The following is a 24,581-nucleotide window of genomic DNA, read 5'->3' as shown; positions in this document are numbered from 1 at the left end:
TTGGTTTTGCTTGCAAAGGACCTGATGTCTAGAGGAAACTGGTTTACATTTTGCTTGAAGTGAAACTGTATTGACATTGATAGAATAATGTAGCAAATAATATGTACTTAGGATTGACACCAAACTATAAATGTAAAAAGGCAGGAAAGAAGTCTAACTGTGATCAGTAATTATTAATCAAAGGCAGACACTTGGAAGTTGAAACAAATGGAAGTAAACTTACCCTGTCAGGGAGGACATTGTATACACAGGGTGTCGTGCACTATTTCATGCATCACTTCTCAATGTTTCCTCTGGATCATTAAAACCATTGTTTAATTTGAGTGGTTCATGGGTGGTGGCTTTCTTCGTTTGCTTGCAGATACAGCATCGTACTGTAACTTGCGAACTATGCTTGAGGTTAGGAAATGGTGTGGGTTTAATAATACTTCTCTAGTGTACATGTAGAGGTGCACATTGCTTTCATTTTCTTTTTTCATTTGGTGAGAGGTCACCCCACTGATAAAGTCTTGAACACTTAAAGTAATTTTCTTACAATACTTGTAAACTTATTAAATTGGACTGCTGAAACAGTCTGATTAATGTTGTGCTCCTTCTCATAAGCTGACAGCTGATAAATGTTTCTGGAATAAATTTATAATTTTTATTTTATTTAAAATACATGAAACTGAAATAAAACTGAACTGAAACTTTTATTGGAGATTGCTCTGTTAGTATTTTCTTCTGATTGATGTAGACAGTGATGTGAAGGATTCATGTAAACTCCTTATGCACAATGGATGTGGCCTGAAAACAACCACCATTGTAGTTGTTTGGGTTCTGTTTTGTTTGAGGCTCTGTAACTTTATGGAGGAGCAAAATAAGTGTTCTTCCAGAATTTTACTTAGCTTAGGAGTAGTTCAGGCACACCTATTTTTTCTGTAAATATCTTGAACCAGTACATAGTATATTAACACTAATGTTGTGACTTGGAAATGCTGGTACTGGGCTGATTCTGAAAGTACACATTGTTTAAAATGTATGAAGTCTGATGGTCAGAGTCTTTACCACTGAAACCATTGTTGAATATTGCTGTCCTCCATGAATTAGGTGAATAAATTGGCAGCCTGATAGCTACATCAATATAGTCCCAACTCATGTGATTTCTTTGCTTTTTTAAAATATTCTATGACTGTAATTTATGTCTCTTATCAATACTATGACAAGATGTATTTTGACATCAGTAATAAACAGTATAAACAGTAATTTTTTACATATTCCAATGTAATAGTGGAAGTGGTCTTTAAGTAATTTTGGAAGTTTAGTAATTTTTTTTAAAAAGTTCTGGGAATAGTTGGATATGAAAAAAGACTTATTGTAGCTTAGAGACATGACTTTCTGAAGTTTACAAATATGTACTTAGTACTAGTCTGTCAAACATTTAACCAAAGGTATTTGGGGACAGTAAATATGTATTGCCAGATTATGTCTTATTTTAACATTGTGAGGGACTATGAGTGAGAAGCTGGAGATCACAAAGTACAAAGGTTTAATGTGTTACCTTTATCCTATGTCTTGTTATGATAAAAACTGATTTGAAGGTGACAGGTACTCTGTACATACTGCAGAGAACCAAGCAAATGGAACCATTGCATATTTGGGTGTGGAATGGGAGATAAAGCTTGCCCTGTAATAGCATCTGTGCATTAGAAATGTTTAGGTATATGCTTTAACTTCCACATTTTTTCTCACAATGGCTTCCTAATAGCTTTATGTTAGGTAAAGAAACATTACAGCTTATTTAGCTGCTGTGTAGCTGTTAAGGATCTTTCATTTTTTGCTAAAAATATGATGATCTAAGTTAGGGATCTTGCAAAAAGAAAAAAGTCATGCACCACATGAATATTGCTGTACAGCCATGTATAAGATATATGAGATATGTAATATATATTCTGCTTTCTAGGTGTACAGTCAATTGTACTTACTGTTTCTTCCTTTATTGTGGAACAAAGTATTAGTTTGTCTTCCTGCCTCATTTTCTTAAGCACTGTTATTCAAAGTGTGAATGTCAATTATTACTGGGCTTGGATTGTTTTTTTCTGTAAAAATTAATCTGGGAAGCAGACTTCTGTCCTCTGTTGGGCTTTTCCAAAAATATTTATTTTAAAAAAGCAAACAAACAAAAAAACTCACCCAAACCCAAAAAATACTTAACAAAAAACCCAGAAAAAAACCAAGTTTTAAAAGACTTAGCAGTGATTTTAGTGATTACGTTATCCACTGTGATGTGTACAAGCAATTTAAAGTGGAATTTGTATTTATTTTTCATTGATAGTGCAGCATTCCAACTAGTCCTATAACTAAATCCTTTTCAATGTAGCTTGATTTTATTTTTCTGAAACTCTGGTTTGTTCCCACAGAGAGTTCAGTATAGTTTTAAATATTTCTGAGCAGTTTCTTCAACCTCAGGTACTGCATGATGAAAGAGAATATATAAGATTCATGATAAAATGTTGCAAGGATGGCATAGGTTGCTAATGGATGGACAGTTTCTTCAAACGCTCATGATAGTGTTTTCTTCCTGTGCAGAGTTCTCTACGAGGGGAAGGACCGCATAATTTCGGGCTGTGAGGTGATCCAAGCTACTCCGTATGGTCGTTGCGCCAACGTTAACAACAGCTCAGCTTCCTCGCAACGCATCTTCATCACCTACCGAAGGGCCCCTCCAGTGCGGCCCCAGAACTCACTGGCAGTGACAGATATCTGTGTTATTGTTACCAGCAAAGGGGAAACCCCTCCTCACACATTCTGCAAAGTGGATAAGAATTTAAATTGTGGTATGGTGAGTATCTGTAAGACTGAGTTTCTTTTTCTTTCATTTTTCTTTTTTAGCCCAGCACATATATTTAAAGGAGGAGCTCCTTAAACTCTTCTTATTACTATTGTAATTGTGTTCTATCACTACGTCAGAATTCCTTCATTCTTTATACCATGTGTGAGATGTCAGTTTTGTAGGTTTTGTTGCTTTGATTTCCTTTCATGTTGAAAATTACTGTTTCATACTGATTACTTGCTACTTCAGTTTGCATATTCATGTTTAGGTGCTATTTAGTAGTGCAATGAAGTTTTAATTTATTTTTTTAAAATTATCTCTCCCACACCCTTAGGAGAGGCTGACACTTGGGATGAAGCAGAAACGCTTTTTTCTTAGTGATTCATTAATGCCTGTGTTACTAATGCATTGTAAGGATGATAATTGCTACTTAGAGTTTCTCAGTGTGCTTTGCTTTAATTGGTTCTCTCTTTTTTTAGTTTGTTTTGCATTTAGTTTACTTGCAGTGGAATAAGTGAGTTTTTTTTTTAATAGTAATAGTTTTTTAATAGAGTATAGGTAGCCAAACTGCAAAAAACTGTGTCAATAACCAGTTTATAGAAGTACAATAAAAGCTTCAAATTATGACTTAGGATGATTAGAACTTGACTTCCTGTAATGGGTCCCCATAAGACTCTACTTTTAAATAACCGAGGAAACATCAAGGTGCAAATTAATCTGCTTCACTTTTGCCTGTTCTTTTGTTGAAATAGGTCAGAGAGTAGTGTGGTTGTGTGTGGTGTGGTTATTTTATGTAAATCCTGTAATGTCTAAAAATAAGAGAAAGGTGAGTTCTCATTTTTGTCATTTACATGCACTCAGCAGCCAGCTGGTCATTTTATTCTGTAGTGTTTTTTGTTAAAATACCTGATTTGTTTGTAAAGGGAGTTTATTCAAGTGCGTGATTTCTGTTCCTGGTTGTCATCTTTGCTGGTTCTGAGATGTTTTGTGTTTTTTGGTTCTGTGTTTTTCAGTGGGGTTCCAGTGTATACCTTTGTTACAAGAAGTCTGTGCCAGCTTCTAACTCTTTAGCATATAAAGCTGGTAAGTAATTTTAGAAACTGTCTAAACATGTTAACAAAAGGATTCAAATGCCTTGTTAAAATAAAATGATAATTTGAAAAATTTAAGTGCTGTCTGTCAGAATACTGGCCCTGGAGGATGTTGGTTGAAATCAGCTTCTCTAATGCCTTCTTTGCTCACCTTATTTTTTCCCAGGAAAAAAAAGGAATAACATTTCTCTTTATTATTTTAGTTCTTATCATGACAGGCTTGCTAACTGAGGAGCGTTAGCAAACTTTTGTCTTTGCAAACATTACACATGTAAGAAAAGACTTCATATTTTTTTGTTGGTAATAATGGAGAAGGAGTAATTAAAATCCTGTTCAGGTTTACTTGTATTTCATTCTATGCTTAAACATCTTCTATTTAATTTGAAAATTTAATCTGTTCCTTTCCTTCAATTCTGCAACTATTTTCTTGTTCTTTGTTTGAAGAGAGTGAAAAATATTCTGAATAAATGACAAATCTGGCTTTTAAAAAAATTTTAATGCATTGCTACAGATTATTTTTTGTTTATGAAGAAGCCCAGAAAAACTCACAGAAGCATTTCTGCTGAGTAGTAAGTAGACTAAATTCCTTTAAAAAGAGTAAATTATCAAATAGAAGTTGAAAGAATAGATAATGAAGTTGCTCTTTCACAGAACAAGCAAGATCAGCAGCAATAGTAAACCCAGTGTTGTGTAGATGTGGCCATATTTTGTGGAAAATATATTGCTTGTAATATTTAGGGCCTACAGAGCAAATGCTCTTACTTTTCTTTTTTCTTTGAGGCTTACTTTTCAGATATCCTCAAGAGAACTATGAGTCATTTCCACTGTCAGACTCTGTACCTCTCTTCTGCCTTCCTATGGGAGCTACTATTGAATGCTGGGACCCTCAAACCAAATATCCACTACCAGTATTCTCAACATTTGTACTGACCTGCTCTTCAGCAGAAAAGGTATGGCTCCACAAAGTGTTTTTGCTTTTATTTCAGGTGGCTGTTATGGAGCTAGATAGGGATTATTTCTTTGTACATTGTCTAATACTTCCCTTATAAAGTTATATTTCTTAAGCCTTCATGTAAGATGAAACTGGACCAAATTAGGAAGCAGCTGAAGGCTATGTGCTGTTTACTCCTATGTAGGTTGAACTGTACGCTTAACAAAACCAAAGCTCACAGCACATCGCTTTCCCTGTTCTTTCATGTGATGGGAATGGAAGTGTAGTCTATATATTAAAGAGAATTTAACACAGGTATTAGTGATGTAGCCAATTGCTACAATTTTTACTTGGTTACCTTAAAAGACACTTCGATGTGACTTTATATAACAGGGTTTGTGACTTTCTGTAATAGGGCCCTGTACATATCTCTGCATGTGAATTGAAAACTAGTTACCAGAAAGCACAAAGGCAGGGACAAGAGAAGTGTCCTTTGAGAGGTAGCATGTGAAAGACTCTAATTTGCATGAAGGAAAAGATTCAGAACATTTGAATTCTGTCTTCTAACATTCAGATTTGTCTGCTGAATCTGTATGAGGCCATCAGCAGACAAAGGCACCAAAAATGTATTGTGTGACTTAGGTTACAAGCAGGAAGGTAGTAGAGGTACTCTTGATGAAGCAAGGGAGCCTTTGCTTAGGGTTGGTCTCCCAGCCGTTGTTTCAGCTTGCCAATTGTGAATGTCTGTGAACTGTATGAAGGAGTAAGTGACTGTAATCTGTTATTGGCTCTCTGTATCAGTGTGTGATTGATTAGTTCTCTAATAAACAGCAGTTTGTTTCTGTTGTGATAACAGCTCAACTTCCACGCTGTCTCACTCCCCTAATAAAAAAATTTACACACTTCTCCATTTCCAAACAGAACAAAACCACATTGCTTCAAAATATTAATACTTCTTTTGCTAGGAGGAATGCAGTAGCTGTTTCTTTCCTTATTCATTTTTGCTAAGCTTGCCAAAATAACTCAGTTATGAAACACAGACAAATAGATAAGGAGTATTAGAAAATATATTTTTAAATAAAATGAGAGAAGTCAAAGCTAAAATAGTTTTATTGTTTAGTTTGGTAAAGAGAGGGGAATTTACTGAACAGAAACATTTCATGAGGGTTTGGGTTTGAGATTTTGGGGATGTTCTTGACCCGGATGATTCATGGATAAGGTTTTGTCACAAAATGAAGGTTTGGTTCCTTCCCTTTCAAGTGAGTATGAGTTCTCACTGGTTGAAGAAGGTGCAATGAAAATGAGGAAGAAAGTTCAAGGCATTTTGTTTATAGGGTTGCTTTGTGTGTATTACACAAATGAAGTCATTTCATAAGGTACCAGCAAAAGCACTGTAGTGTGTGCAAACTCCAAAGACTTAAAGGTGCATCAAAAGTTCTAGTCCATATTCCTGTTAAATACTGGGCCTGCTTAGCTGTTTCACTTCATCTTGTAGGTTTACGGTGCTGCTATCCAGTTTTATGAGCCTTATCCCCGGGAGCTGCTAACAGAAAAACAGCAATCACAGCTGGGTCTTCTGACGACTGTAGAGAGAAAAGTGATTACTTCCAAGTCCATCAATTCAAACAAATGCATCTGTCTTCTCTCACACTGGCCTTTCTTTGAAGCGTTTCGAAAATTTCTTATGTTCATCTACAAACTCTCTGTCTCTGGACCTCATCCTCTTCCCATTGAAAAGTATGTAAAACATTTTTGAAGTTGCTGTGGGAATGTAGTCTTTAGCGCAAGAAGTCATGTGATTTGTGCATGTCACAGTTGCTATAGTTGCTATAGTTGACCCACCATCATGTTTGCACTGTTTAGCTTATGTTGTACTGATACAAATTATTGCTCCTTCTGTTTAATAGTATTGGCTCTTGCAGTGCCAGCAAAGCTAACTGGATTTTAGTCTGGGTCTTTTTTAGAGTATGTCAAGCCTGTTTACCTTTCTTTTAGCTACATCAAGCCTAGAACAGGCTGTGCTGTGATACATGCTATATTTCCAGTCCTGTGTTTTAGCTTAGTAAATGTAAGCTCAGTAATGCTGTACATCAGTGGTGAATATCTATGTTTGTTTCCAAACATTACTGCTAATTCGTGTCTATGATTATGCGTGCAAACTCTGCAGAGGATGCTTGTCATGGTCCTGAAAGTTTGCTGGAAAATTATGTTACATTCAAGTAAGATAGATGTTAAGAAATCCAACAAAATACTTTCTCTTAGCAGAATCTCTTTAGAAACTGGAGAACAGGGTTAGGCTGCCTGGGATTTGAAGTGGCTTGCCTAAATGCCAGTATGTTCTTATCTTTTGCTTACATATCTGAAGCTGCTAGTATTAATTTTCAGACATGCAATTGAGTGAATGAAGCTTCTTCATTTTGGCTTGCATAAACAAACGCTTGGACTTTTGAAAAGAGTAAATAAATCTTAAAAGTCTTTCTAAAAAATGCTACCATATTAATTCTAAAATTTAGTTAACATTGTTTTCAACCCTTCATTACACCCTGGTGCTGTTTTTCTAGTACCTTGTCTTCTTTGCAGGCATATATCCCATTTTATGCACAATATACCTTTCCCTTCACCACAAAGGCCAAGGATTCTTGTGCAGGTAAGCAACAATTTTCATTCATTTTAAGCTGCAGCAACAGCAAACCGCCTCTTTCCTTTGGTTTCTTTCTTTATTTTTTTTACTTGGGTTTGAATACATACCTCCTGGAAGAGAGAGGGGAGGGGGTGGATAGGCTGGCCTTCTCTCACACTGATAAAATCCTAGGACAACTTATCAAAGGAAACAAACTCTTTCGTACTTCAGGTGGTGTGGGTGGCAGAAGTGTTCTACTTGCACTTTTGAAATATCTGCCATGTATTATGCTTTCATTTTATAGGCACCATTTGCGTTACCTCAGTGGTAGGGTTGTTTTCTGTCTTCCCCTCATTTGTCCACCCACTGCTGTGGGGCAGAGGTTAGTTCCCTGGGGTGCTGTCTCTTGTGCTTCTCTGTTTAGTCACCCAGCAGCAGTTACATGCTCAACACTGAGTCACAGACGATTTCCTGTAATTCTCAGAATTCTTTCGGTGACTAATACGAACTCTGTTCACTTAGTGAACCCGAGTCCCAAAGTCACTGTGTCTGTATGCCAGGCAGTTTATGAGACTATGGATATATATTTATACTGGAATGTTATACTGTATTAACTTTGGGGTTGTTCTTGTCAATCACATATTACTTTATGTGTTTCAGCTTTCTGCCCATGATGCATTAATATTGTCACAGCCAGTTTCTACACCATTGCCATTAAGGTATCATAATTAATGCTTTAAATGTATGCTACTTGAAAAAAATCAGAGGCAAGCAGGAGTCAATCATAGAAGAAAGTCAAATATTAGTGCAATATCATGAGGTATTACAAACAGGAAGCTCAATATGTGTTTATAATGTTACGCAGTCTTGACATACACGTGCCCCTTGTGGAAGTATAAGATCACTAATTACCCTGAAATAAAGATGAATTGCCAGATTATTGCAGGAACTCTAAAGGAATAATAAGGCATTTGTGAGGAGAGAAAAGTACCCGTATTTAAAGGTCTTGTATTTTCAGAACCAGTGTAGTAAGCAAAATTTAATAGCATAGAGACTGCTCTCTTGCTTTTTTCTCCTTTTTGGATCCAAGAGAGACAATAACATCAGGCCATTAGGTGAAATCCTAGTGTGCAAATCCAAGTGTGCAAACATTTTGGGAATTCAAGGGTATGCCTCCAAATTAGTATTTGTGCTTGAAGGTTGATGCAGTGTCTGTGTATGCTTCTTGCATCTTCAGGGTTAGACCTCCCTATGATTGTGACACGTGGTTTTATTTTGACACTTCTGTTCATCTCTGTCTTCAAGTTAAAAACCAAAATCTTCTCCCTTTTTATTCTCTCCACCCATTATCATATAATATTCTAACATTATCATACGATCATATGATTATATGATGATAACATCATATGATGATAACATTATCATATAATATTCTTTATGCAGAATCCCATCTTTAATCAGATTTGTTACACAAACATTTGGATAAAAAATTGCATCCAGGCACTAAATTGCCGAACAACATGTAAGAACCTTTTTTTAAGGACAGATTTTACACCCATGTACTCATAGATGTCAGTACAATTCCTAAATGCATACAGTCTCAACAAATTGATTGGAGGCTAAACTGCAGAAAATAAAAGTATGTCTCCAAGAGAATGATGGAATAATTTTGACTCACACAGGAATTTGATGCTGTGGTTCTAAGATCAAATGGATACTCTAGTTCATGATTCTTGTGTGAGATAACTGATCATACGAAACTGCTGGTGTTATTTTCGTTTGAATTAGCAATTAGCTTTGCTTTGTTGGTGTGACAACAAGATGCCAGTGCATGTCTGAGAGAGAGTGCTGTAAACAATGCAAATTTAGCACTAGCATGGTTTAGTGTATGTTTCTTTAGCAATAGAATTTAAATTTAGGTTTCTTTGGGGTGGTACAAGCCTTAAAATGATGTCATAGCTATTAGTTAGATAGGTAGGTGTTTGATGTTTATTAGCACCATTCAACTAGTTGATCCCAAACATTGACAGTTGTCAGAAAATTTGATAGTAGTGAATTTTTTTTAAACTCTATAATATTTTTCTTTTCTTCTCCTTTCCCATCCACTCCTTAGTGGAGCAAACTTTAGCACTCTACTCATGAATCTTGGACCAGAAAACTGTGCCACTCTGTTACTCTTTGTATTACTAGAAGGCAAGATCCTCCTCCATTCCCTTAGACCGGCTGTGTTGACAGGAGTGGCTGAAGCTGTAGTAGCTGTAAGTACAAAGTGTTCTGTACTGCAGTAAGAGAAATTGATTTAAACATCACAGTTGTAACGAGGCTTTAAGTTAAAATTACTGATGTACTAAATGGTCGTAACAACAGCATTTAGTTCAATTGCTCTATCTAGTAACTCTTAGAGATCATGATTTTTGCATAGCTAACTGAGAGTTATAATGTATTAAAGTAACAAACTTGGGGACCTTTTTCTGATAGTGTTACAAAGCTTTTAGTAATTTCATTTCAATGTGCTGCAAGTAACTTCTTGTTTTTTCTTGTACAGTATCTGTTGTCTTTTTTTAATGCATTTATTTAATTTAATTTTTCCTTCAGATGATATTTCCATTTCAGTGGCAATGTCCATATATCCCCCTCTGTCCTTTGTCTCTGGCCACCGTACTCAGTGCACCTCTTCCATTTATTGTTGGAGTTGATTCACGATACTTTGATCTGTACGATCCACCACAGGATATTGTGTGCATTGACTTAGACACAAACATGGTCTACATGTAAGTTCTATGGAGATTTTACATTTTTCTGTAGATGAAGAGATTGCTGAAGTGCTCAGGACAAAAAATTGTTAAACGCTGTTTGATCCAACATGGTTTGTTTCTTACTGTCCCTTTTTTTTCTCTCATTTCTAAAGCTATAAGTAAATTAAAACTTAGTAAGTCAAGGATCAACACTTCTGCATCACATTTTTATAAGGAAGTGTGATCTTGCTATAAATGCAGTAACAATGGTAAGTAAGTAGGGAAAGGATTTTCCCCCTGTACTGGGTGCTGCTGAGGCCATATCTCAAATGCTGTGTTCAGTTCTGAGCACTTCACAAGAAGGACACTGAGGTGTTGGAGCATGTCCAGAGAAGGTGGTGAAGGGTCTGAAGCACAAGCAGTGTGAGGAGCAGATGAGGGATCTGCGGTTGTGTAGTGTGTAGAAAAGGATCCTGAGGAAGACCTTATCACTCCCTACAACTGCCTGAAGGGAGGCTGTAGCCAGGTGGAGGTCAGTCCCTTGTCCCAGGTAACAAGCAGCAAGACTAAAGGAAATGGCCTCAAGTTGCACCTCAGGAGCTTTAGATTAGATAGTAGGAAAACTTTGTTCACTTGTGGTCAGGCATTGGAATTGACTGCTCAGAGAAGTGGCTGAATCACTAGCCCTAGAGGGTATTTAAAAGACATAGAGATGCATTGCTTGTTTTAGTGGTGGACATGGTTTTGTGGTAGTCATGACAGTGTTATTTAGGTTCATCATATTTAGTGATCATCTTAAAGTAACCTAGATGAATATGAATGTTCCAAATCTTTCATAATAATTCTTGACACTATCTTGAACTTGGGCTACTTTATATTAGCGTTCATAAAGAAATTTTTCTGAAGTTACAAGGACCATGTTTTTTGTGAGACCAATCAAGCAAAATTTGGTGTCTCACTACATTAATTCAAAAGTATTTTAACTTAATTATTGTATTGTAATATAGTACTTTTCTTAAATTGAAGTATTCTTTGAACAGTTTCTTTGCACCTTCTTGAGGAGAAGCTAATCCAAAATAATTCTTCTTGGTTTCTATAATGTGAGTACAAATAACAGAAAGGAAAAATTGGTTTTTTCAGTATTAGTAACTACTTTTCCATTTTTAACTAGAACATAAATAGAAAGATGGATGTAAGCTAGCTCAGGATGAGGGTGATCATCACTAATTCAAGTGCACATCTTTGTGCAAATTTTGTTTTACTTACCATGCAATTTTTTAACTCTTGACTTTTTTTTTACTCATTTAAGTTAGAGTTAGTAATTTGACCAATGGAACAGTGAAATGCTTACTGGATTTTTACTGTCTTGGAAGGACCTTTCCTCTACTGATGCCAATGTTTCCTTTACATTACTGACATTCATTTTTTTGTTAGTAGCATCACAGGAAATGGTAAACAATGAAACAAATTGTGTTTGTTTTTTCTATCTGGTGTTTTTTTCTCCTTCCCCTAACTCTCCATGAAAAACACTTCAAAAATAATTTTCATCAGTTTATAACAAAGTATTATGCCACCAAGAGAATAATTGTAGGTATTGTGAAAGAAGAATGTATTGAATAAAGTCATGACAGATAACTTAATCATTGGAAGATACTTGCAGGGAAAAACACCTCAGTATTTTTGTTCATAAGTAGAATGGAAGCTGAGGATTGTGTGGCAGAAAAATAGAGATGAAACCAGGAGAATTTGCAGGGAGTTAGGAATATCAAGATGCTTTAGGACTGTTAGAAAGACCAAGTACCAAAATTACTTGGATTGGTTGTTGAACTAAAAATCTACTAATGGCTGACCTCTTATGAGGCAGTCAGCTGGAAAGGCTTTCCCACCCTTTCTTTTACTGTCTTATAAGCCCATTTCTCTTTCAGTAGTGAATTTATCTCTTCTGGTTTTGCTGCCCATTTTTTATTTATCTTATCTATAGATATTTGACTTTTGACTTTGGTAAATGTGAGGTATTGGTAGCTGCATTATAAAACATTTTTAACTGGGCAATGAATGTATCTTTCAGTTTTTGAGGTGTGTAAGTAAGCCCAAATCTCCATAAAGCACTTTGTGTTGAAAATAATATAGAATTATGAAAATACTGTGTTGTTACCGAATAAAGATTTTTTTTTTCATTTGATTTTATCCACAACAGTTTCTGGCCCTTTTTAGTTCTATGGCAATGCAGTAGTGCTTGATTTATTTGTTTGCTTGTTTAGGTGTAAAAGCATTTAATAGCACTGTTGCTGACTTGGAAAGACTGCTTAATAGAAAAATCAATTTCTAGAGCAAGTATGCTGCTTTCTTAAGCTGTACCAAAAAATTTACATACCTTTTAGTCAAAATAAATAATAAATACAATACCTAAATATCTAAAATAAAATAAAGTAATTTAAAAATAATTAAAAATATATTTTATTCATTCAGCATCTTCCTTATTATTTTTAATTTTTTTAACTCTCTCTGTGATACTTAATGAGCCTTCAATGTTGGCTAGCCTTTTTAGGGCAAAGATTTGAAAGTTTGTTTTATTTTCTAAGCAGCACTTTTTTCCTGTCACTTTTGGAATGGTACTACTTATATTGTTTATAGGCATGCCATTATTGTGGGGGAAGAATGGGCAAAGGCATTCAAAAGGATGAAATTTTTTCTTCAACTGCATGAACTTCGGCTTCCTTTCTAAGATATTTCTGTTCATGCCAATAAAGCAAATAATAATGGAACAAGTATTTCACAGATGCAAAGTGCAAAACCAACTAGTCCCAGTATCAGCTTGGGTAGTAATAAGTGGTTAGGTTTCAGGGCAAAGAGGTTTGTTATATTCTCTGTAACAGGAATTCTCTCCCATCTTCTGCCTTCCAGAAAGAGGCATAGGAGTTCTTGGGATTTCTTCCCTTCATTTTATTTATATTTTATCTGTTGTTGTCCATAAAGTAGATGAGCATCCCTTTAAGCAATTCACCCCACTGCTTAATCAACCACATAATTTTCCAGCTGTGAACTGAATTCCCAGTCTTTCTAGTACCTGTTAGACTGTGAAGATGGAACTGGGTTGCCATAGACATATAGCAAAGTTCCGTATGATCATCAAGTTGTCAGACTGATCTGGCTTCTTTCAGTAACATGTACTCAGAACTGCCTTTATTTGAAGGAGCAGTAGTGTGGCCGATTTATGGACTGGCATAGTCTAGAAATAGACTTTGTATAATAATCACATACAGAAGAATAATATTGTGCTTCAATAATATTGGCAAGGCTGATAAAAAAATCTGAAAGAGAAATTGTCTATAGAGTCTAAATTAATCTGAAGGCAGATCTCCTTGCAGACTGGAGGAAACTGTACTCATTATTCACTCTATACTGTTGTGTATCTGAATAAATAAAATTCTGTGTTATGTAAGTCCCAATTTTTATTTTTAACAAATAGGTACAGTGACAAGATTTCAAAATAATTTTAAGGTACCATCTTCTGTAAATGAAGCAACTTAAAGCTGTTCACATTATTCTTTTTTATATTGTCTCTATTTTTATGTCCTTTTTTATCTCTCCTGTGCTTTAGATCAGATGATAAGAAGAATACCAACTGGAAGCAGTTCCCTAAAAAGCCATGTAAAAGTCTTCTCAGCACCTTAAAGAAACTGCACCAACAGCTTGCAGCAGGTGAAATAGATACAATAAGAACTTCTGAGTAGTATATAAATGTAATGATTTCCTCCTATCACAGGCAGTGTGATTTTTTTTGTTAGACTCTTTAAATGTGAATTCTTAGAATTGAATCTCTTTTTTGTTCTTTAGTCATGGTCGTGACCAGCCTCTCATCCAGCAGCACCCTCAGGTTCTTGGCAGAGATCTGTTCATCTCCCAGCCTGTGCTGGTACTGGGGGTTTCCCTACCTCAGGGTGCATCATCTTGCACTTGGTCTTGTTAAAACTTATGAGATTTCCAAGGGCTCAGTTCCTGAGTTTGTTCAAGTCCCTCTGGATGACATCCCATTCCTCAGGCATGTCAACAGCATCACTCAGCTTGATGTCATCTTCAAACTTGCTGTGGGTGCGCTCGATCCCTTTGTCTGTGTTATTGATAATAAACAACACAGGCCCTGATATAGACGCCTGAGGGATGCCACTGATGTCCATCAGGGATCTAAACCATTCACCACTAACCTCTGGATGGGACTAACCAATTTCTTATCTATCTAGCAGTCCACCTGTCAAATCCATCTGTCTCCAGTTTAGAGAGAAGATGTTGTGGGGGTCTGTGTCAAAGGCTTTACACAGTTCTAGAGATCTCTAGCCCTTCCGTTGCCCACTGATGGTAGTCACTCCATCACAGAGGGTCACTGGGTTGGGCAGGCAGGATTTGCTCTTGGTGAAGCTGTGCTATTGTCTCAAGTCACCTCCCTGTTCTCCCTGTGCCTTAGCACAGCTTCTAGGATGATCTATTCCATGATCTTCCCAGGCACAGAAGGGAGGCTGATGGGATGGTAGTTGCCTGGGTCCAGTGCTTGTGAATAGCTTAGATAATGACTTTTCTACCACAATAACAGAGTAGCTAATTTTTGGCAAATGGTTTTGTCAAAAGAAAAATAACGACTGGCTGTATTCAGTCTGATGTCTTTGACAGAGAAGAGCAAAGTTCTAACTGGTAACAGTTTTCAGGTATTGTTTCTTTCTAACTGAAAATAGATTCTTTCAGGTAAGATGGTTCAGGGTATGTAAAGTTATACTGTTGTGGGGAAGGAAACTATAATGACCTCATAGGTATACCTAAGATACAGAAAATTCATAAATGACAAAAGCAAAAAATGATATTAATTAAGAGATAGGTGTTCCTGCCTTAGTTTTCTATGATTTTTTTTCAAATAGCCTTTACTTCATCTGTTAGAAAATCTTAACTTTTACGTTTATCAGCAGTGCATATCATTCATTAGGAATTACTTCCTAATTCTGTCTTGAGCACAACCAGTGGTCTCTGTTAAATATTTTTTCTATTTTGGCAATATTATAATAGCTTTGTTGTAATATTTATTTATATTTATGTAGAGATATTTTATTATTATAACTGATATTTTTGTTATAAGTGTGGAACTGTTATGTTCAGCAATACCTGCTGCTGGTTTTTTAAGAATGCAAGAGAAAACTCTAGATGTCACTTACTTAATTTCACCATTTGGTGCACTAAAATGTTAGGATTGTTGTTAGAAAAGTAGTTTTAGATGTATATTCTTCAGAACAGGAAAAACATGGTGTAATAAATGAGCGGTTTAGGTCACTTAAAGAATCAGCGGCAAAGCTATTGGCAAAAGCAGGCTTAATATGAATTTGCAAAAGCACACCAAAGTTCAGTAGCAAGATTCACTCTATCACTGATGACAAACAAAAGAAAAATCAGATTAGAATCAAGGTAGAATGATTTTAACAAAGTCTGGAAATGCAAAGGTGCAAGGGTATAAACAGCTAGGGGAGGCACTTCTGTAGAGTAAAGAGGTCCTCAAGAGTCAGAGAGGACCCACTTGCTTTCTGAATTCCTGATGGAACCTAGGTGCAACTGAATCCAAAGTCAGCCTTAGACCAAGGGACCAAATCCAAACTAAGCCCCAGGTTTCTCTAAAGGATTTAGCACCACTTAGTCCTTGACTGATATAACATTTACAAAGTGATTTAAGAAGATTTACTGTAAGTACCACAGTAACTTCATTACAGATCTGAGATGGAAATATTGACACTGTACTTGCCATTGTGTGTTTAAATCCATTGACACACACATGCACACAGACCCAAGGAATTGTATGCAAATGTGTATGTACTAGCTGAAAATTCACTTTGAGTTCAGTGAGGTAATCCCATCCCTTGACAACACTCAAGGGGTGACAGGTTGAGCTTTGAGGATTGGGTGGTACCCAGTACTGGAGGGGATAGCCCAGACCCTGTCAGCAGGTTTCAGCCATGGTCCTCAGAGTATGGCAAGGCAAAGTAGAGAGCTGGTGGGCTCAGAGAGGTCCCACTGAGAATTAGGTGCTGGTGCAGTCATGGCTGCCCAGGAGAGTTAAGAGGACCTGGCTTAGGACTAATCTTCATAGTGTCACAAAATTAATATCTTCAGTCATCTGTCAGTCTTCATACTGTGGACTGAAAACTACTGGAATTTTCCTAAAAAGTCCAGTAGTAGTAGTAATAATAATAATAATTATTATAATAATAATCTGTTTAAGCTATGATTCAGTCAAATAGTGTTCCAAGACTATCCATTAGGTAAGAACTGTTTTTTAAGCAGCAGCAGTTCCTGAGAACAGCCAATGTTTCTGGTGAGCTGAAGGGGACCTGAACTGCTCAGAAGCCATTATGCTCTAGGCCAAGGCCCAGAGAGAATCCCTGAGGAAACTGGAAGTTGTAAAGCAGCCCAAAAGGAGCTTGGCTGGGGCAGGAAGTGTAAAAAACTACCACACATGGTGCTTTGTGTTTATATTTAAAGACTATATTCAGTTGAGTATGAAGTAACATTAACTGAGCTGACATCCTTGTTTTGTGTCACAGACTGCTACATGAGTTAGAAAAATACACTTTTGAGGTAACCTTTAATGTCAACCCATTCAACTGGAAAATAATCACGGGATTTCTAGTGCTTATCACTTATGAACATGGGCAAATAGAAACAAATTTTTTAATGCACTGAATTTTTATTAAAGGCTTGTATGTGTTGCTCATTGCTAGTTCACAGGAAGACTCAAGAAGGCTCTGCAGTGGAAATGACTCCTATAGAGGCAGATTTCTCCTGGCATAAGAAGATGATAGAACTTGAGATGTTGATCCAGGAAGCATTTCTCCGTTTCATGGCATCTATTTTGAAGGGTTACAGAACATTCCTCAAGCCAATCACACAGGCACCTTCAAATAAAGCAACTGCTGCTGATTCATTGTTTGATCATCAAGGTGAGGGTGAGGCAAACAAGCTGCTGATAGCATTGGCAGTGTTACAACTTCAGAGCTGAAGAGCTGCATAACTTTAAAAGGTCAAAGTTCCCTTTGGTTTTACAGTTCTTGGCAATATTTAAAATTGCAGTTGTCTAAAGTTAAGATATTCAGAGTTGATTGGAACGCAAAAATATACATATAGGACTGCAGGTTTGCACTAGCTCCAGTATTAGAAAAAGCTTTTTTTTAGTGGCATGGTTCCCTCTCATCATGGCATATTCTGCAAGGGCATCTCTTGGGAATTATAAAATATTTCTCAGCTTGTATGATGCAAAAATGCTAAAATCTCAGTAATGATCTTGATAGAAATGGAAAAGTAGCAGAAAATGGGGCAGAAATCCGAAATATGGCAAGCAATAAATGATAGTTGGCAAATGTCACTTCCCTTATCGCTGTTAACTATTCAGATCTGTTCATGAGACAGATGCTACATAAAATGTCACAGGGGTTTTGTCTGTGGTGGTGTTTTGGGTCTTGTTTCTTCTTTCGGGGTTGTTGATTTTTTAAAAATTACTGGGTAACATATTTGAGAAGAGATTTTTAGGTAATCATTTGTAGAGCTTTCAATTTTATCAAGCCCATCACTTTTTAGAATAACGTAATTTATATTTTAGTATTGTTTTAGCTGTTGGATGCTTTTATACAAGGTAATCTTTTTTTTGCGCAATGAATGAACAAACAGAGTGAGAAAGGATTACATGGGTGTGACTGGTGGCCAAGGATGTAAAAAAAAAGTAGCTATTAAAAATGCTGTTAATTTTAATCTTCCAAATGCAAATAGATATAAGTAGTTGTTATTGATAAAGCAAATACTTATGTATTGGCCTCTTCAGTAATTTACATTGATTATTGATTTATGTGATTTATGTTTATTAACTCATTTCACGTATTAATTTCTTATGGAACTTTAACTGGTATTTAGTTGTGTGTTCCCTTTTATTACCAGGATTTTTAAAAAGCAGAGACCGGGCCTATACAAAGTTTTACACGCATCTCACCAAGACACAGATATTCAGCCGCTTTATTGAAGAGTGCAGTTTTGTGAGTGACAAGGATACTGGCTTGGCATTTTTTGATGACTGCATAGAAAAGGTGAAAAATATACTACTACATAATATTCTTCTGTTCACTTTGTGTTACTGTCCTGTCCGTTAGTTGGGAAGGTACATAACTTCTGCAGGGAGTATTCAAAGGATTGGAATTCTTGGTGGTTATTGCTTTTTCCTTTCTTCATCTTCTTGTGTGATCATAATTCCTGTGTTGTTGGAGAAAATTTTAATTAAAGGCCTGTAGGATTTCAGTATATAAGATAATGTGAGAATTGCCAGTAGCTGACACTTAAGGAAAATACCATCCATTTCCTCTCTCTAATGTAGAATTGCTACCAGTGGTCATTTGCCATGACCAAAAACATCATTGTAGTTTTTCCCACAATTTCAACTTTAAACATGCCTAGTGTTTCAGATGTGGTCAGGACTGGTTTATGTAGTTTTTTCATTACATGCATGTTTTAGGAGAAAGATTGCTCCTTTTTTTTCTTTTTATTTTTTTTATTGTAGTTACATTAGTATAGTTTTGGTCTAGGTAGGTAATGGAATTTATTGCTTCATCTCTGCAATTCCAAGTTTACAATATTAAAGTTACAAGCTATAGAATTGTATTTTTTTTAAGGCATATGTACATGATTCTTTTTGGGAGAGCCTTCATATTAATAAGTTTTTGAGCCTTCAAATTAACAAGTTTTTATAGACTGTGAGTCTTTGATTTAGTATTGATTCTAATTAGATTAATATTTGTGAATGGACAAAAGTTTATTTGCCTTTCCTTTTCTCTGCTAAATGTGGGGTATGCATCTAGAGAATACTTTGTTAATAATTTATTACTGCAGGTTGTCCTATTGGAAAAAGCTGCAAAACAGAAATTTCTCTCAACTAAATAAAATGAAAGCAGTTTTCCTTTGATAGATTAAGGGTTTTGTATTCAGTAGATAATGTCAGCAGGTTGAAAATATGCTGATTACTGCATTACTGATTACTGCTGATTCTTCACTGAAGTATTTGAAAAAGAGGTGAATTGCTTCTATAGTTATATGGAAAATTGCCATTTCTTCTTCAATATTTCAGCAAGTAGCACAGGTGTAATATAATTATTTAGGATTTTGATTTTGAATTGAGAAGAAACTCTTAATCTTTTTTTTCTTTTCCCAGCTCTTTCCAGATAAAGGAACGGAAAAAGGAGAGAAGGTACTTTTGCCCTTGAAAATGTTTAGGAATATCTGATCATGAAATAAAAATGCAAATACAAGGCTGTGGACTTGATATTTGAGCAATTAGAACAAGTATAATTTATATACAAATACAGTGTATATTAAAATATATATTTTTACATATTCCAACATAATTGACATTGTAAAGGACATTTTGTTACAAAGATAAACTCTGTACTTAATGTCCAAACTCTGTTTTCAGGTTGACGTAGATTCTGTTGAAGATACACGCTTGATTGAGCTTGATGAGTCACAAAAAAGTGAACACACAGTGTTCATAATGCCACCCGAACCACCAGCTGATGATGGACAGGACCGAGTACCAAAATACAGGTACAAGTTAGACAGTCACCTAGAGTGAAATTAGGGTGTCTGTGATGGTTAGCAGGGCAGATGTTCTGTGCTGGTGCAAGACTTGCCTTAAGACAGCATTCAGAAGAACTCTTTGAAAGATATGAGCTGCCCAGAATCTGGTAAGTTTCTGAACCTCTAGAAGTCAGTGTTCTGGGTGTGTATATGTGAGGGCATGTGGAATATGGTATTAATTTTTCACTAACTTCTTGCCACCTTTATAGTAATACTTTTCTGCATGTATTCAGTGTCCTTCTTCCTGTTTGAACCATTTGTGTGTATTTTGTAGCAAGTGCAGTGCTCTTTCTTCCATGTTGGGAATGATGAAGGGTGGGTTATGACTCTACCAAGTAGTATTGATCTGCAGATGATGAACCAAAAGAGCAAAACATGCACTCCGCTTTTCAGATTTCTTGCATTCAGTCTTTTTCAGCCCTGTACAAGAAGTGTGGAGTTTCAGACACACTGGGTACAATTTATTTCTTCCTGTCTCTCTTGATCATGGGATCATGAGTGTTCTGGTTTTTGCTGTTATCCTTGTTAATCACCATCTGTGCTCTCCTGACCTTCATGACATGGTTAGCAGTCTGGTTCTTATTTCCATTGTCTTTGGGGGCTTAATGTCCAAGGCATCTTCTTGTAGTATATTTGTGAGTAAGGCTAAAAGTATCTTGCTGTTTTATATTTCTCCTGGTTCTTTATTCTCCTGTTTGTCATTTTTCCCCATATAAGTTGTCTTTGTATGGCTTTCCTGCTATGAGCAGGTATGTGAAAAACTTTTATTTTCTTTTTTTTTTTAAATCATCCATATAGCTATAAAAACTTCCCGCGGCTAGATTTCAAGCTCTTTGACAGGCCACAGGAGCTCAAGCTCTCCTTCAGCAGACACCCAGCTGGAAACAGCATTTCAAATAGTCCAGCACTCATGGCAAAGAGGACAAAACAGGTCAGATGAGTCTCACTGTAATCACTGTGTGATCACTGAAAGATACAAATTTTCTTGGTGAAACTGCCAATGCCTGTTTATACTATAAGTTAGAGATTTGGTCTCTGTAACTTACCAATAAAAGAAACAGAAGAGATTAAAAAATTACCATCTCAGATTACAGTTTATTGTCAAATGCATTTTTAAGCTTTAGACTGTAATATAAAATTAAATTGAAATTAATGCTTAGTGTGGGGAAATAAAGATTGATCCTGATGCTAGAGTTTGTTTGCAGAGCATCTTAATAAGAGAATGGTAAAAAGGGATCTTCAGCTGAATGTGTGTCTATTTTTATTAAATTCTCGGAAGCCAGCATCTGAGTTAGATTTCTAGATTCAAGATCTTATGTCTTTTATCTGATTTTGTGGGTTTTTTTCACCCTTACAGGAGATAAAAACAGCCCATAAATTAGCCAAGAAATATTATGTAAGCCCCTCCCAGTGGGCTAAGTGTCTCTTCAGTCATAGTTACAGCCTATGGTTTATTTGCCTGCCAGCCTATGTCAGAGTTGCACATCCCAAGGTCAAAGCACTGCAACAGGCATATGATGTTCTGATTAAAATGAGGAAAACTGAAGTGGAACCACTAGATGAGGCAAGTGCAAATCAAAAAGTTACCATGACTGTGAAATAGAGGACAAGGTGCAATTACAGTGTGTTTTGCTGACACCACCAGGTTAAGCATACTTATGGTTAGACCTGTGTTTAAAGCCACCTTAAAATCATCTCAAGTCAGCAACTGGAAATTAAGTCCCTTTTTGATCCCAGTATAGTGTATGCTGGGTCTGCTCCAACTCAGTGTTGCTAGTCTTCTCACAGATGACTTCCAGAAGGAAGTTATTGAATATCCCTGGTTTTTATTGCACTTTAATTAGTGCTTTGCAGCCTTTCTGCACTGAAGGGATGATGGGTTTGTGTGCAGCATACAGTTCTTTCAGTAGTATCCTCTGGCACAAAGCAGCAAGTTGTCATGCTTTTCATGTGGGCACCTTATCTCCTTTATTTCTCAAACAGCAGACCTGAGTGAAAAAAAAAAATTGACATGGTCAACAGTGACTGTTGATGTTATTTCAGTTTCTGTGACTTGCTCTTTAATTTTTGCTCCCTCTTCTGGCTAGCATGTTATGGACTAACTAGTTGTTCTTAGTTTTTCCTTTAACATGTGTAAAAGTTGTAAATCAGGAAAGAGCTTAAGACACTTCAAAATTCTTGTCTGTAGTCCATTTACACATTTCTGTATCTTGTCAGGTCTGTTACAGAGTAGTAATGCAGCTCTGTGGACTGTGGGGTCAGCCTGTTCAGGCTGTGAGAGTTCTTTTTGAAATGAAAAATGCTGGAATACAGCCAAATGCCATCACCTATGGTTATTACAATAAGGTAAGGGTCCAGTGCCTTTTGCAGTTGTCACTCCCAATGTCTGGTAGCATGTTTTTAAGGTTGTTTCTTGCAGCTCTTCACTTGGACTTGCTGATTCTGTTAGTCAAGCCATCCTTTTGGACATGCTTACAGAATGACTGAATCTACACTAAATGGTTCTACAATGTTAAATTTACATTCCCATGCTCTTTGGCTAACCAAAAACTCTATTGAAATACAGATTTACACTGTTTCCATTTGCAAATTTTGGAACCATCTAGTGCTTCCACATCCAATAAATCTATTCTAAGGTGTATTCTTTAAGATAGCAAGATCCAGAATGGATGAAGGCTGGAATTAGGCAAATTGAAGTAGCCTCCCTCTCTTTCCTTGCTTCCAAGTTCCTGATGACACTTCATGGTAAACTATATAAAGGAAAAAGAAAGGAGATGTTACTATGGTCTTCTGTTACTATCAAAATACATAGATAAGAACAAAACCCACCTTGTTTAATTAAAGTAATTTTGATCCATAGTCTGGTTATACTCAACTATTTTGTACTGACCTGTGGAATAAAAGGGAAGAGCTCATAAAAATTTAGGTTTTTGTCCTACTTCACATGGTTGGCATTAAATGCTTTTTTTATTGGTGGCAGGGGTGAAGCTTCTCACCGTACTGTGTTTTTTTAATGTAACTTCCATACTGTTTTCTGTTATTGCAAATGTCTCTTTCTGCAGGCGGTTTTAGAGTCTTCTTGGCCTAGTGGTAACCGCAGTGGCATATTCCTGTGGACAAAGGTACGAAATGTAGTTCATGGCACAGTGCAGTTTAGGCAGTGCCTGAAGAAATCAATGCAGATCCCACAAGTGCCTGTGATACCAGGTAATGAGTTAGTTAAAATAGATTTTTTTCTGGTGAACAAGGGCATAACGTACTTTCAGAGGGATTGCAGCTAACATTGTGGCTTTTGAAAGTGGAAAATCTGTCCTTAAATGTATAAAAATTGATATTTGCCAACTTGATGCTTATGACAGGATTAGAATGTCTTTTGCATACTGAAGAATTAATTATCTTGATTTCTGTTGCCAGAATTTCATACTCTTATTTGATATGTGTGAGCAGAAGTGTTTACTGTTGTCTGAAGAGCTTAGATTTATTTAAAAATCTGAATAATTAAGTTCTCTCTTACTAACCAGCTCTTGTTCATGTCTTTAGTTCTGCGGACTCCCACGGGTGGAAGTGATGGGGACATGGTGAGCCATGGTAGCGTGGATAGTTCTAATGATGCTAACAGTGGGGAGCACACCCTCTTCGTCAGTGACTTAGTCAGGCTTGATTCCGTTGATAATCACTCTAGCACAGGTACTAGATTCTGCTGGGTTTACTACTAACAGTTCCCCAAAAGGCTAGATTTTCTAGTCTCCTGTTGATTTCCCCTTTACAACTACTGCTTTCCCTTCTTGAGGCTGTAGAGAAGTGTGGAGTTAACTTGCATAAAAAAGTACACTTTGTTGCACACTATGGTTGAACATTTCTCCTTTACTTCACATCATGCTTTAATTCAGAATGTACCATAGCAGAAATACTGTTATATGAAAAGAAATGTTTTGCTGTGGTCTTATGTACCCTGCTTTTTGTGTTAACTTTCAGAAAAGGTATGAAGCCTCTGACATAGGAGGCTGTTTAATTTTTGCATGCTGTCATTTATTCACAGAAATGGTAGTCAATGTCAGTAAAATCTTTCTGTGAAAAAAATGATGTTTGGTGAGGTGATTTGAAGGTAACACTTGAAAATGTTTTTCCTTTGTAATATCTCAGAAAGGTCTAATTAGCATTCATGTATGTTATTAGTATGTTATGTTAGGTTATGGTAAAACTATGCTTTTAAACACCGTATTCAAGTGTCTTAATAGTAGTGGCTAACCTTTGAAATAAATACAGAAATTGTCAGAACCTTGTCATGCAGTTTTCAGGAGACACTGTGGGAATGGAAAGGCAGGTGATAAGCTGGAGGAAAACTCCACGTTAAATATAGTGTGCACTCCTCCTGACAAACTGAAGTAAAAAGAGTGCACAGGAAGTTAATAATTTAGGATGACAGGACAAAATGCATGGTTCTTCTTATCTGCTCTAGTACTGATCACATCCTACCTGTGCAGTTTCAACTAAACTTCCTTTCTGTGTGTACTTCAAAACTTAATGCACAAAATTATTCTTGCACACTCTTCATGTTTTTAATATCTTGAGCCCTTCTGTAAAGAGAACTTTGAGTCTGATCTCTGTGCTTCACCTGATATGTCTGCCTAGATTACTGAACTTCCCTTCTCTCTGCTCTTTGTTGCTCTGCTTTTTGCTCTTTGCTGTCTCTTGGGTGCCGCATTTGTCCTTGGCTATCACGGTGTGGGGTGCAGACTTATGGTGT

At 36.4% G+C, this 24,581-nt stretch overlaps 2 protein-coding genes across 3 annotated transcripts in view; one reads left to right on the top strand and one right to left on the bottom strand.

Annotated features, from left to right (window-relative positions):
* LOC135460117 (long-chain fatty acid transport protein 6-like) overlaps positions 1 to 24,581 on the bottom strand; it is a 370,483-nt gene that overhangs the window by 129,553 nt on the left and 216,349 nt on the right. The window lies entirely within an intron of this gene.
* DENND4C (DENN domain containing 4C) overlaps positions 1 to 24,581 on the top strand; it is a 72,970-nt gene that overhangs the window by 24,020 nt on the left and 24,369 nt on the right. For both annotated transcript variants that reach the window (XM_064736361.1, XM_064736362.1), the window contains exons 3-20: positions 2,569 to 2,821; positions 3,826 to 3,895; positions 4,684 to 4,853; positions 6,330 to 6,571; positions 7,415 to 7,481; positions 8,115 to 8,173; positions 9,568 to 9,712; positions 10,050 to 10,225; positions 13,791 to 13,891; positions 16,942 to 17,160; positions 18,149 to 18,294; positions 19,410 to 19,445; positions 19,671 to 19,801; positions 20,633 to 20,765; positions 21,192 to 21,398; positions 22,052 to 22,180; positions 22,897 to 23,041; positions 23,375 to 23,521. In XM_064736361.1, coding sequence (XP_064592431.1) covers positions 2,569 to 2,821; positions 3,826 to 3,895; positions 4,684 to 4,853; positions 6,330 to 6,571; positions 7,415 to 7,481; positions 8,115 to 8,173; positions 9,568 to 9,712; positions 10,050 to 10,225; positions 13,791 to 13,891; positions 16,942 to 17,160; positions 18,149 to 18,294; positions 19,410 to 19,445; positions 19,671 to 19,801; positions 20,633 to 20,765; positions 21,192 to 21,398; positions 22,052 to 22,180; positions 22,897 to 23,041; positions 23,375 to 23,521 — 2,576 coding nt within the window. The remainder of the gene's footprint in view (positions 1 to 2,568; positions 2,822 to 3,825; positions 3,896 to 4,683; positions 4,854 to 6,329; positions 6,572 to 7,414; positions 7,482 to 8,114; positions 8,174 to 9,567; positions 9,713 to 10,049; positions 10,226 to 13,790; positions 13,892 to 16,941; positions 17,161 to 18,148; positions 18,295 to 19,409; positions 19,446 to 19,670; positions 19,802 to 20,632; positions 20,766 to 21,191; positions 21,399 to 22,051; positions 22,181 to 22,896; positions 23,042 to 23,374; positions 23,522 to 24,581) is intronic.

Source organism: Zonotrichia leucophrys, chromosome Z, assembly GCF_028769735.1.
Source record: "Zonotrichia leucophrys gambelii isolate GWCS_2022_RI chromosome Z, RI_Zleu_2.0, whole genome shotgun sequence".
Taxonomy (NCBI): Eukaryota; Metazoa; Chordata; class Aves; order Passeriformes; family Passerellidae; genus Zonotrichia; species Zonotrichia leucophrys.
Note: the sequence above shows the minus strand (reverse complement) of the source record. Positions and strands in the feature narration are given on the sequence as shown.